At 38.9% G+C, this 13823-nt stretch overlaps 1 protein-coding gene and 1 long non-coding RNA gene across 5 annotated transcripts in view; one reads left to right on the top strand and one right to left on the bottom strand.

Moving 5' to 3' along the window:
- znf516 (zinc finger protein 516) overlaps window positions 1-4314 on the top strand; it is a 42808-nt gene extending 38494 nt beyond the window's left edge. For 2 of the 3 annotated variants that reach the window (XM_048202361.1, XM_048202360.1), the window contains exon 5: window positions 2116-4314. In XM_048202361.1, coding sequence (XP_048058318.1) covers window positions 2116-2288 — 173 coding nt within the window. In that variant the 3' untranslated portion in view covers window positions 2289-4314. Of the gene's footprint in view, window positions 1-812; window positions 877-2115 lie in introns of all 3 variants that reach the window. The other variant, XM_048202362.1, reaches the window with a different exon arrangement.
- The window catches only part of LOC125275436, a 69422-nt gene that overhangs the window by 28577 nt on the left and 27022 nt on the right, over window positions 1-13823 (bottom strand). The window lies entirely within an intron of this gene.

Genomic DNA, 13823 nt, shown 5'->3' with positions numbered 1-13823 from the left:
TTGTTTCGAATGTGACCAGGAAACATCATTTAAGTCAACATGAAATGGCATTAGCAAACAATTTTACTTCTGTAACTTAATGTGCCAGTAAAACTTTTATTTAGTGAGAAGAAAAAAATATATATATTTTTATCAATTGATTGGGCTGTGAAAAGCGGTCACTATTAGAGATGTCAAAAGTACCGACTTCAGTACCAATCGGTACTGAAATTTTAAAAATGTGAGCGCTGTTGAGCGGATTCGTAAACACTCTGATTGGCCATTGTGTTGATGCGCTCATCGGATATATCTGTGATTGGCTACAATGATCAATGCATGAGAGAGTTTGAAAGCACACAGAAGTGTTTAAATTTTAAAGCGCTTTGAAAGCAGGAGCTTTCAAACACTCCCGCGTGTATCTGTGTAAGCGCTCGGTGAAGAACGTCATTGATGACCATTTACAATGTTTTTGAAGCGTTTGATTATTGAAGCCAATCACACGATGAGCGCGTCAACACAGTGGCCAATCAGAGGTGTTTACGAATCTGCTCAACAGCGCTCAAAGCGTCACGTTTTTGAAATGTAAGTACCGGCGTGGTACTGAAGTCGGTACTTTTCACAACTCTAGTCTCTATATTTCAGATAGAAGACTATTTTAGCAAGGAACATATGATTAGATAGTAAATAGAGTACATTTTGATTTTGTATTGATTTAAAAGCTTCAAGAATTATGTTTACACCCTGCTGGGTAACATTAAAAGGGAACAAGTTCCAATTTTTGCAACTTTTACATTTGATTTCCTTCTTTTAATCCGGCCACCTTGCTCCCACAGTGATGTTTGAGTCCAATGGACTCATGGGAACTGGATTCCATCTTCTACAGAAGCCCCCAAACAAGTATGTTTCACTTTTCGTTCGGTTGTTTGCATTATTTGTGTGTATCTTGTGTTTTTTTTTTCTTTTAAAGTTTCTGTCCTGTCAATCATTTCTTCACCTTTCTTCATTCTGTGATGTGCAGTTGCAACCTGCCATCGTTGTTACCATGCAGAAAATTCTAGAAATAAACAGACGTTAGGGGATCAAATGGATCACATCCCGCATCTACCTTAACAGTCGGAGATGTGCTTTGCTGCAGCGGGGAGGCCCACCCTTAATGAATTACCCCCTTTGCATGTGTTGCATATTACAAATGGCAAAAGCAGGCCGAGAGTAAAGGTCAAATTAAATTTGTGCCGCACTCTTGGTGATGTTCTGACAATAACCTTTAATGTAATTTGGTGAGTTCTGTTTTGGATCGGGGTTTCACTTTCTTCTCCTCTAGGGACCCACGGTGCCCCTGGATGAGCTCTTACTGTGCCGCAGACCTTATCAGGCAGCCAGCGCAACCCAGCCTCAGATAGTCCTGATTAATTGTGTCTGTCTTCATTTTTTTATGAGGCATGATTTATGATAATACCCCTTTTTCAGCCCCTCGGAATGACAATTATTTCCTAGTGGATAATTCATTCATTTTTCAAAAATAATAATACGGAGAAATTGAATGGCAGACTCATTTGTTTTGCTCAGGTGTGGGGGGATATTTTTATGCGATTGCACGAGGACAACGTTGTACATCAGTCTAATTAAACGCTGAAACTGGGACTCTGACAATTATTCCAGTGTTGAGCCCCAAACAGACATGGGCAGAAGGAGAAACTAGGTCTGTGTGTGGTTGTCAAGTTCGCCTCTCCTCGCAAAACTTGATATGCCCAGACTTTCGACATCTACCATCGGTGTGACGTCTTATTGCTCAGGGGAAGGCAGGCAGGCAGAGATTCCTGTGTCTGTGAGTTTGTGTGTTTGTACGAACAGCTGACAGAAACAGAAAACAAAAGGCTGACGTCCCCTCGGGGGGAACAGTCAACCGTCTCCATATGGCATGTCATCAGCCCATCAATCATGCCACGGCCCCTCCCCCCACCTTCCCAACCTGCCTCTGTTCTTTCCTCTTGAAAAGGGAAGGCAGCGCTCTCAAAGCCAGCCCTTCGACATCACCGCCACGTCACCTTTCTCTCCTCTTTGGTTCCAACCTCGGCTCCGCTCTCACCTTCAGGTCCAGGCTCTGACCTCATCTTGTTTTTTGTGTGTCCGTTTCAGGTGAGCGACCTTTCCAGTGCCGATACTGTCCTTACAGCGCCTCGCAGAAAGGTAACCTGAAGACTCATGTCCAGACCGTGCACCGTCTAGCCTTCGACAACGCACAGTACCCGGACAGGAGACTCCGCCAAGCCCCTACCAATGAACCCACGGACCCCTCCGGATCTCACTGAACATCCCCACCTCCTCACGACCAGCTTAAATGAAGACAGAAATCTATAAAAAGTCCATCAAAAACTGTTTGATGCAAAAATACGCCATTCAAGGAAGACTTTGTGTAATGTACGGCATTGGATTTGTTCGTGTTTTTAGTTTAGTTTGATGGGAAGTGTTACCTTTATATTTTCACCCGACACAATGCTCTAGATTAAAACGAAACTACGCAGAACAGACCAGCGACATGTTTGCAACATGTTTACACCTCCTTTATCCAGAACTTGCAAAACACTTGAGGGCTAAAGCCTTGGCAACACAAGGTCAAAGCTGATGGAGTATGACAGTGAGCTGCGTTCTCAAACCCAAGGACTTCAGCTGATCCCCTAAACTTGAAATGCTGCCTCAGAGTTCCCTGAATGACTAGTGGTTAAACGAAATAGCCTTAGTCCACAACGAGTGTAGTTTGTGCGTGCGTGCGTGTGCGATTGTGTTTTCCACATTCTATTTCTCAGGACTTGAGTTAGATGAAATTCCAAAGCCTGCATTCATTCACAACAGTGCATAATTGCACGCGAAGGAGACATGCAGTGAAATTCAGTACTTAGATTTGAGTTTTGCTGATTATAGGCATATATAATATAGATGTGTGTGTGTTTTGTCACTGGTTGGACAAACACTTGGCACTATCATCAAAATATGCCCTCAACACTTTTGTATTGTGTTATACCTGGGATTTAAAGTATTTATGTAAGCGCAACTGTATTGTTACATGGGTTTCCAATTGTGTTGAGTGTCATTCATAAACCATCTTTCTGAAGAGTTTAAGGTAAAGACACATGCCATATTTTGCGTTAGTGTCATCTGATTGGTCCAACGAAGTCAGGAATATTATTTGTCTGCGCTTGTGTTTCTCCTTTTTTCCATCAAATATGTTTGCCTCAGTGGATTCTGAATAATTCTATCTCAAAAAAGAGAAAGAAAACTGTTAATTCAATGGCACATCAGGTCTTAAAGCCATGTTAAAATGCTGAAGTTTTCGATGAAGGATCTATTTTAATCTTAACATGAAGAGTTGTCTGTATAATCATTTAAATTATTACATCATAGAGAAACTAGTGATTAGTGCAAGACTAGATTGGGGGATTTTAGTGCGTTTTATAATGCTACGTATAAAGCTTTAGAATGCCATATTTTTTAGAGTTTGAAAACTTAAAAGCAAAGAAATTCTTGTCCATATATTTCTATGGATGTTGTATATGGTAATTAGGTATTTACAGATACAGTCCTGCACAGTTGTGTACGTTTAATTGCATTTAGATATGTACAAGAGTCAAAAATGAACATTTATCTAGAGCATTTATATTGCCGAAGTCCTTATGTTGGAAACTAAGCCAAGAAAACTGATCCTACATTACAAATTTTGTTTTAGAAGAACCTCCCGTGTGAATTTGTGTTGATACTCAGCAGTCAAACTGTAACATGTTGCAGGTTCTAAGCAGTGGCAGTGACCCAGGAACTGAGAGTTACTGAGGACAGTTCTATCACCAATGCCCTTGAGCAAGGCAATAGGGACTTCATGTTCCTGCAATTGATGTCTTGGAAGTTGCATAGGATGAAATGTGACTGCTTAATTGTAATTTACTAACAGTAAATCATGGAATCTTTTAAAAATTTGTCCTAGGACACAAAAAAACAAAAACAAATAGCCTTTCCTGTTAGCTTTTTACTAAATTAAAACCCCTGAGTACTAGAGCAGAAGACCTAAGAAAACTAAATAGCATGTTATGAATTTATTTGCAATTGGATTGTTTTACTTTATGTAACACTATTAATTTTGTGGTTTGAATAGAAGTAGTAGTTGAATGTATGGAATGTATTTTGTGTGGTTAAAAGTTTTCTCTTTTTTTCCCTCCACATATATTTTGTTCAATGAAGTACACAAAACCTGTCAGCTGTCATCATCACATCATCTCCATCATACATTGTCAACTGTTGAAGTTTTGAACCGCTTAAATTAAACTTTACCCTTACCTTTGGTCTAAATGGTGTTAAATATTAAATGGTGTTAATATTAATCTAGACCAATGGTTCCCAAACCTGTCCTGGAATAGCTTATACCCCCAGCACTGCACATTTTATATTTCTCCCTCATCAAACACACCTGATTCAACTCATCAGCTTATTAGTAGAGACTGCAACAGAGATGGGCTGTGTCCGAAATCGCCCCCTATACCCTAATTCACTATTCCCTACATTAGTCCAGTAATGTAGTTCACTTGAGGGAGTGAATGAAAACGATTGAGCGAATTCGGACACTGAGTGCACAGGAATGCTGCTGCTTTTGCATAGCTTGTGCTTGCTGTTTAAAAATCATTTAGCGTTTAGCTAACTGGCAGCTCCAGTAGTAATGAAAAATTTATCTTGAACTCTGTCATGGAAACTATGTATTCACCTTAATTAAAACAATTTAATAATCAATTGAAAAGGAATTTATACCTGTATGTATGTACCCACATTGGACCAGTGGTTTGGAAATGGATGGATGGATGATTCAGCTGTGGGTGCCATCTTCTGGTGAGACCGACAATTCATTCAGCGCAACCCTCACAATGCATTATGGGTGTTCTCTAGCCGTTGAGTGTACATCAGTTGTACGCTCGTTACTGCGGTGCATTGTGGGATTGAATGATTGCACTCCACTATGGTTTTAGATACCACTACAAATGGCGGTCCCCTCAAATAGTGCCCTATTTAAGGGTATAGGGGTCGATTTCGGACACAGCCATGGTCTGATTATTGGGAGATACAAGGGTCTACCTTTGGAGAAAGCATAACAGCCAACTTGGATCATGTGTGCCTTGATAACCAATCACATTACAGCACTGACGTCATTGCATTTCGTTCAGAATTGTCAACAGTCAATCACTGTTTGCGGATACCGTAGAAATGAATGAGAAGTGCCGTAAAACTGAAGTTCTGTAAACATTTTTCTCTCATAAAACAGTATTTTTTTCGGTGTAAACTCTAAAAATAGATCAATCCAAATGTTTAAGAGCAAACATGTTGGAAGAGTAGCTGAAAGGCTGTCGATTTGTTAAATGATAAGCCGTTTTCCCAAAAAAGCAGTTTATTCAGCGTAGTGAAGCCTCTCCTCCATTGACATCCATTAAAAAAAAACAGGCTCTAGTCTCCTTCCCTGCGTTCGCAGCATTACACAATTTTTTGCTAAGCTTGGAGGCTTGCCTTAAAGGGTTAGTTCACCCAAAGATGAAATTTGAACAAGACAATTTGAACTGTTGTCACGTTGATTATTTTAATGTCTTTACTACCTTTCTGGACCTCAAAAGGTGCAATGACGTTGCTGCCTATGTGTGGATCAGAAACCCTCAGATTTCATCAAAAATATCTTAATTTGTGTTCCGAAGATGAACTAAGGTCTTACGGGTTTAGGACGACATGAGGGTGAGAACTTGACAGAAATTTCATTTTTGGGTGAACTAACCCTTTAAAGTAGCTTTGACTGCGATATGTGTCTGAGACATACAAAATGTGCAGTGCTGGAGGTCCTCCAGGACAAGTTTGGGAACCACTGATCGAGACCATTGCTTCTCAATCGGGCATGAAGCAATCAGGACACTGACATTTCATTTGTAGATGATTTTTTATTACTCATTTTTCATTTACTTAAGTCTTAACCATTTGAAGTGTATGGCTGTTCTGCTGGTGTTAAACACTGACTGTAGTAAGAGCCAATAGCATTTGAGTTAAATTTGTGAAATAACATTCACAAATCAATGTTTTAAGACTAACTATCTGAAGGAGAGGGACAATTTTGCTGACCAATTGAAGAAGAGGAAGCATGTACTGTATGTAATGCGTAATGCCACGTGTTTACAAAAAGACAAATGGGCAGATATTTGCAAAAATGAATGACCAAAATTAAAATGGTGTAAGGACGTTATTGAAACGTATTAGTCTTTTTCTATAACGTGATAAGCGTTTTTCTCTCAAATGATTTCATGTTGCTTAAACACTCTATATCTACAGATCTTCTAAGAAACACCACAATGTTTTCTCAATGAATTTCATCTTCTGCTTTGAATGACTTGCCCTGTCTAAATGTGACTACTTCCCTACTATATAGTAGATGAAAAGTTTGTGAAAAGAGTAGTATGTCCAAATTCATAGTATTCATTAAATAGTATGGATAAAGTACCCGGATGACCTACTAGATCCGCTGAGATTCTGAAGTAAACATCTAATGGACACTCTACCATCCCATGAAGCAACATAACTGATGCTTAAGTTACATGATGGTGACAACATGGCAGATGTAGCAATTCCGAATTCAATTCATACACACATTCAGATGTAGAACATCATTTTTTGATGGTCGTTTGTTCTTATCGAAATGTAGTACCTAATCTGTGTTTTTTTTTCACTGAACCAATATTTTTTTAGCAACCAGATTCAAAATATTCAAGTCCCTGGAAAGAATCCCTAGAGGGATGGGACACTATAATTCGATATTAATTTTTGTTTATAGAGGAGTTGTGTAAAAAGTAAAATCCCACTTGCAATCGAGTGGTTGTTCTGAATATATTTATGTGGCTGGGGAGACAATGCTCTAGACAGCAGATAAAAAGTCCATTTATGCACACTGTCATTCAAGATACTGCACTGCAGCGTGCAAATACTGTAATCTACAGTAAGGATAAATCTTTACTATTTGTTTAAGTGTTAAATATCTAAAATGCACACATTAGCCAAATTATATGCTCGAAATTGCATTTTACCCAAACAGACATATCTCTTTCTCTCCCTCTTTTTCTCTCTGACCTCTCTCTGTCATGTGTGTTCACTTACATTAGTATTGAAGTCCTTTGCATTGAAATGGTTGCTAATTGCATTGATCTCCTCTTGTGCATGCATAGCTACTGCTGCTGCTCTGTGCTCTGACAAATGACTTGGGATTACATTGCTAAACAACTGCAGGAGTCTGTCTGATCTACTAGACACACTAGAGACCTCTGACCAAAAACAAACCTCTGTGGGGCGCTGTTCAAGCTCACAGTTAAACCTGTGCAGGTATTGAAACAGGTAAAATGACTGTGATCTGATTGGCTGACGCCTGCATTGGAGCTTGAAAAATTGAGAAATCTTCAACTTCTGCTGCGAGCAATGCGAGTGAAACGACGCAACGGAACCCACAATTCAGTTCGGCAACGTATGACGTCACCCATTCAAAGTAAATGAGAAGCGTTAAAGGGGGGGTATCACACAGTTTCTCTTGTTCTGGGTGATGTGTGTGTGCACGCTTATCAGGGATAAGTGCCTATACAAGGAATTCCGCCCTTGATTATGTGATAAACCGAAAGTAGTCATTTGGCACAGAAATACTCCGCCATATGTCCAACTCGTGTTTTGAAACTTTGGCCATGTTTAGCATGAGAATCCAACTCTTCAACAGTGTAAATAAGTCAGAATGCATGAAATAGCATTGCACCCCCTCCCCCCCTCCCCCGTGGATGAATTCATGACAGATCTATTCTCCTGACTGCAGCGTAAACAAACATGGCGGTGATCGTCGCGCATATAGCTCAACTACTAACGCGATCATTATAAAGGTGCTTACACAACAAAACACATTCACTTACACATATGGCTTAAAATAAATATATAATAGCAATAACACAATACTAATTGATTCAAAGTATCAAAATCAATTAATCGTATGGTTTTACTGAACAAAACTGTCAAAATACATAATGTATTGAATTGTACAGCTAATGTTCTTTATGTATTAAGTGTCCAAAGTTGCCCTGACACACCAAACCGACGCTAGACAGCCGACGGCCAAGTAGCACGTCAGTTCTGTGCCTGCGTGAGATTAAATGCCTTTCCGAACCAGCAGGTGGCAGTAGCTGAACAGCCAATCAGAATGATCAGATGGCCCGACGGACCGACAAGCTCCGACGGCGATTCATCATTTCAAATCGGCCGAAAAAAAGGCGCCGAGGACCAACTTCAGCCGACGGTGTGGAACACACTGAGAAAACTTAGTCGGCCGACGAACAAAAACTTGGTGTATTCCTGCCTTTAGGGTGACCAGACGTCCTCGTTTTCCGGGGACAGTCCCGGTTTTTGGTGCGCTGTCCCCGGAAAATAACCGGTTCAAAATAACCCGCAAATACATCGCAAAAAAGTCCGACCAGCATACAGCCGCCTGCTGGTTATCGGAGCAATCGTGTAGTGATTATTTTCACCAACAGAGGGAGCGGTGCAGCCACACTACACTTGGTCGCGCATGTGCCACTACTTCATAAAGAACGTGAGAGCAGAGCGCCATTATCATCAGTTTTTAAAAGAAACATCGTAATCATTTTCAGCTTTCAAGGTAGTAACACGGTTATGTGTTTTATAACAGGGCCTCAACAGGATTCGGGATTGTTTTGGACAATTTTAAATGTCCCCAGTCACAACGCAGCGATTTCCAAACACGTCTTAACTATAGACCCCTTAAAGTTTGTAAACATTGCAACGTTTCCTGGTGGGCGGGGCTTAGCTGGAGGCAAAAAGAGACGCTGGACTCAATGTTGACAAGCGTAAGCTAGCATGTTTTAGGAGGGATTTATTAAACATGGATGCAGAAGAAGGTTCAGAACTATCCGGATATGTACTGTCACTGACTCTGCGGGACCGTGACAGCTATTTTTGTAAATTAACTTAAGTTTTGGATATTTCCTAGACAACATATAAATTACTTTCGGGTGGTTCGGGGAATTTTGTCAAGGCTTATTGTCTTATGTAACCTAACGATGGACTAACTATGATTATGGCTAGCAATGTGGATTATTTTAAGAGACCATTCAAAGGATGGCACACACATCTATCGCTGTATGTTTGTTTAACATTTAAGCTAGATAGTGCGCTGAAAGTTGGCGACTTTTCACCTTTGAAACAGAAACTTGCTGATTTGTACTAGATTTCAGTAGGCTACAGTAGGCATATAAATAGCTTGTGAAAATGGAAAATATTAAATTCAATAATACATGTTAAAAAATATTTGCTAAATGCCGTTTTATTTATCTCATATTTACGTTGTTTTATTTTGTAATGTGATTTTTCAAAATAGTTTAATAGTTTTTTGTAGTTAGGCCTACTGGTTAGTTTTTTTGGAGAATTGTATTAAAACCAGACCAAAAAGTTAAATCATAATGATTATTAATGTAAAATATGGAACCCCCAACAATAAAAAAATAAATAAAAAATAAATAACAAATGAGATTTCGGTGATATTTTGACCACTCAAATAGGAAATGTCCCCGGTTTCCATTTCAGAAATCTGGTCACCTTAATATATATTAAACCTGCAGCACATACATTTATTTAATTAATTCACAGCCTTTGTAAATTCACAATAGCATTAAGCTTTATTATAATTTTTAAACGGGTTTAATATCGTGCAGCCTTAGAAAACGGTCTAATGCGTTTCATGGATTCTCGTCCGTGGAAAGCTCCACTTCCGGTATTTTACCGGTTTCTCAACAAGGGCCAATTGAAATCGAATTTACATCGAGGACTCGTTACAGCCCTACAATACAGTCATTTTTAAACAATAGTTGAGTTAAATAAAACTAACCAGCAGGTTGGGCAAACATAAACCAACCGCTGAGTTCAAACAACCCATTCACTGGGTTTAAAACAACCCAATTGCTGTATTATTTTTTTACAGTATACTGTAAACTGGAATATGCAGTTTCCTACTACAGTACAGATTTACTTCTCTTGTTCATAACTTGGGAGACTAATGGAGTTCTTATTCTTTTTCATAAAAGGGAACAAGGCAACAAGCAGTAAGCTCTGCCCAAACTTCCTGTTTGAGCAAGAAAATGCTTTAAAAAGATCTCATCTTTCTTTCCTATCAAGAAATTAAACTGCAGCTGGATTAAATGAACTGCTTTGACTGGTACAGTTAAAGTCCCTTCTCAGTCCCAGAATGAAGAGCAGTCATTGGTAAAATCTGATTCATGTATTAAAAACTCAATGCCTTTAATCAGACTAGATTTAAAAGGCAAGAGGCCACCCATCTTTGGGGAATTCAGACAGAACTGTGATCCACTTCACTGGGCACTTCTCTGAGGGTCAGAGCAGAACCGAAGAGTTGTCGCAAGAAAGCGAAGGACGCTGTCACTGTCATCGGAGGTGAGTAGAAAAGAAGTGCATGTGCATATTTGTGTGTGCGTGGGCCCCGATCGCCACGCGACAAAAAGGCCAGAGAAAATTACAACACTTCAAGTGTTTCCGACACCCCAACAGTGTCTACGGCGGGAAATATGTAAATACGCTGCTAATCAAACGATCTGGAATTGCAAATGCCACAGCGAGGTCGCGACCCGGAGCCTTGCTAATGGAGGGTTTAGGGCACCGGCGGAGCAGGTTGGAGTGACGGGTACCGCGGGGTTGAGAGCGGAGAGCGGACCCCTGGCGGACGACCTCTGCCTGCAGGCCCCTCACTATGCTGACAGTAATGAATGGAGAGAGCTGTTTATGCATATCAACGATTATTTACAGCCAAACAGCTGAGAGAGCGAACGCTAGTCATCAGGGACGCAGACACTCTCTTCTGCTCGCCTCGCATCGCCATTGTCAAATGCAGGAGGCTGGCGGCCAAGAAAACCAAGTCTCTTGATGTCGAGGCTCTCAGTTATGGATCGATTGAAATTCTCTAAAATGACAAAAAGAATGACATTTAACTGAAAGTCTGATTAACGTAAGTCTGATTACAATTTTTATTTTATCTTCCGTTGCAAAATGCACTAAAAGAAAAGATTTTGTTACCAGAAAAAATGTTTTTTGGACATATACCATGGTAGTACCCATCATATTCTTTAACTTATCTTGAAGACATCATAATGGTTATCAGTGATGACCAAATAAATTATTGCTAAATAATATTTGAGATTTTTTTAAATAGTTTTTGGTGATATTTTACTGTGTGCATACTATATTTTTATCTTTAGATTATCTTTGCCATCATCTAATGCTAAATTAAAGTTAATATTTAAAAACACTAATAATTTAATAACACTTCTGAATGTAATCTTTAAGCAAATCTCAAAATGAATACCCATTTTTATATAATGTTGTAAGGCCTAAAACAATTTTTATATTTATTTTATATTTAGTGATTTATTTTGATAAAATAGTATGGAATTTTAATATTAGCCATTTATCAGTTATCGGCCATAAATAATTATTGAAAAAATATAAAATGATATACATATAATATACATACAATGACGTATAGGGATTTTCGACAGGCCATTTTTAAAATACAAAAAATAACTATCTATTGCAATTTTTCAAACATTAAGAATGTTGTGTACACATAAATTCATATTGAAATTTGTGATTTTAGTGTTTTTTTTTTTATCTAGATGAATTGGCCACAGCCTTAAAAAATGTCATATGGTGTAATGTCACGCAAAGTGGTAGTTTTTTTATGGTCGCACCACATGATATTTCATAAAATGGACATGATTGGATAACGTTTGTTTGTATATTATGATGGAAATATAAATAGGAATGCTTTGCAATTTTGTACAGGATTACAAAACGTGTTAGAAATCATGCCAAATAGTGCAGAAAATGAATTCGAATAAATTTAGAGTAATTTCAAAGACATTTCCAAAACAGTTATGGCCAGACGGTCACATCATGACACTTATTTGAGACTTTAAATAACAGAAAATTACAAATAACTAACGTTTTTTGAAAAGTTAAAGTGAGTAGATGCACAGGAGAGGTACTACATATATATAGTATCTTTTTATGCATTTAAACCAAATTTTAACTGAAAAAAATGCAATCGGACAGAAAATTTAAGCGTCATATCATTGACTCATATATATATAGACAGAATATCAGCCAGAATATGAATGCATCACTAATGATAATCATTCAGTACCATGGGATATATCATTGTCTGACTGTTGTACCACCATATTGCCACAGTACTTTCCCCCTCCATTATCAGCAGTAACAACCCATTCTAAACTGCCCTACTCTACTTCTAAAGCTGAACATATAAATCACTTTGTTTTCCCTAACAAACTTAAACTAGAGTCAGGCACATATACCTTAAAGAAGAACAACCCCAATCTTACATATTAACCTGTCCTGCATATTTTCTGACAGCCAGCAGCCTTTGTCTTTTAGCATCATTGTCAAAGCTTTATGGCTCCGTGTGATTCGTGACTCATATCAGCAGAGGAGAGAATTAAACCATATCTAAAGTATGCTAATCAGAAGCTATTCAGTAGGTCTGCACTCTCAAAAGTGCAAATGGTTCCCAGGACATCCAGTGACATTTAACATCGCCCTCACTAATTTGTGCTTAATAGGCAAAAAGTGATTAGCATTAACATTAAGGACATTTCATACATCCCCCTTCCCCATTAATTTTCTTTTTCTTTTTTTTTTCTTTTTTACTGATACTTAACAGTTGATGTATGTAGCTGGATCCTACAGCTTAAACTAATGCTACGCTTTTGGCAGAAATCCTTCAGAAGTATAGCAACAGCACCAGTATAGTCTATTCTGTGACAAAAGGACAAAACAGCAAAGAGAAACAGAACATTTTAAAGAAGCAGTTTAAAGTAAATCCTGTAATACAGGGCCCGGGATATCAGTCAGGCACAAACCGTCCAGTGTTCGACTAAAGCGACTAGCATGGGATTAGTCAAAAGAGCTAATTCTACAGCTCTTCTAGTGTGCCCAACAGATCCATGTGTCATTTGTTCATCTAGACCAATATAAGTTAAGATGAATGGACTTGCGCGGTTATAAACATTCTCATGTACCATTTATAACTCTCTTGTCCTCTTCTGTCAACGGTGGTCTCTAAGCTGGTGGCGCAAAGATCTCTAACAATGCCCTAGAACTGATGTTCTCAAAGTCAGAGCGGTGTAAGGACAATGGTTCAATCACTTCGCCTTCAACACAAACAACTCTTCAACCTTCTGTACACTCATGGGAAATGGGCAGAGCCAATGATGACGGACAGTCCAATCTTCCAACCAGACACTTCTAAGAAGGACATGACTCTGGCCCACTACCTTTGGCCCAGCCAGAGCTGAAGGTGATAAATGTATATTGGCAAAGTGTCTGTGCCAATGCTATTAGCCTGAAGGTTTAAACTCTTGTGTAATTTTCTTTAGGGACTTCTTTATAGGCACAGCCCGCAGTATTGGCAACTGTGATAGGAAGACTCGACTCTCGCAGACCAAGTGGAGTGGAATTTCTGATTAGGTCTCTTCCCATGCACTGAGCTGGTAATGAGCTAGAAGAAGGAGGAAAGTGCTCTAAACAAACAGTGATGTTAACAATAGCATAAGTAGAAGTGCTGATGTATTTAACTAGATGTTTAGTAGACAAATGATGAATGGCCTCTGGCAACAAAACCAAGTATGTTCATGGTGACCGTCTTAAAAGCAAGTTGTCCACCACTAGTGGTACCAAATGGAACTGCAAAACACTGTTTTCAAACT

The sequence above is a fragment of the Megalobrama amblycephala genome, linkage group LG9, assembly GCF_018812025.1.
Source record: "Megalobrama amblycephala isolate DHTTF-2021 linkage group LG9, ASM1881202v1, whole genome shotgun sequence".
NCBI classification, from domain to species: domain Eukaryota; kingdom Metazoa; phylum Chordata; class Actinopteri; order Cypriniformes; family Xenocyprididae; genus Megalobrama; species Megalobrama amblycephala.
This window is presented reverse-complemented; position numbering and strand designations above follow the sequence as displayed.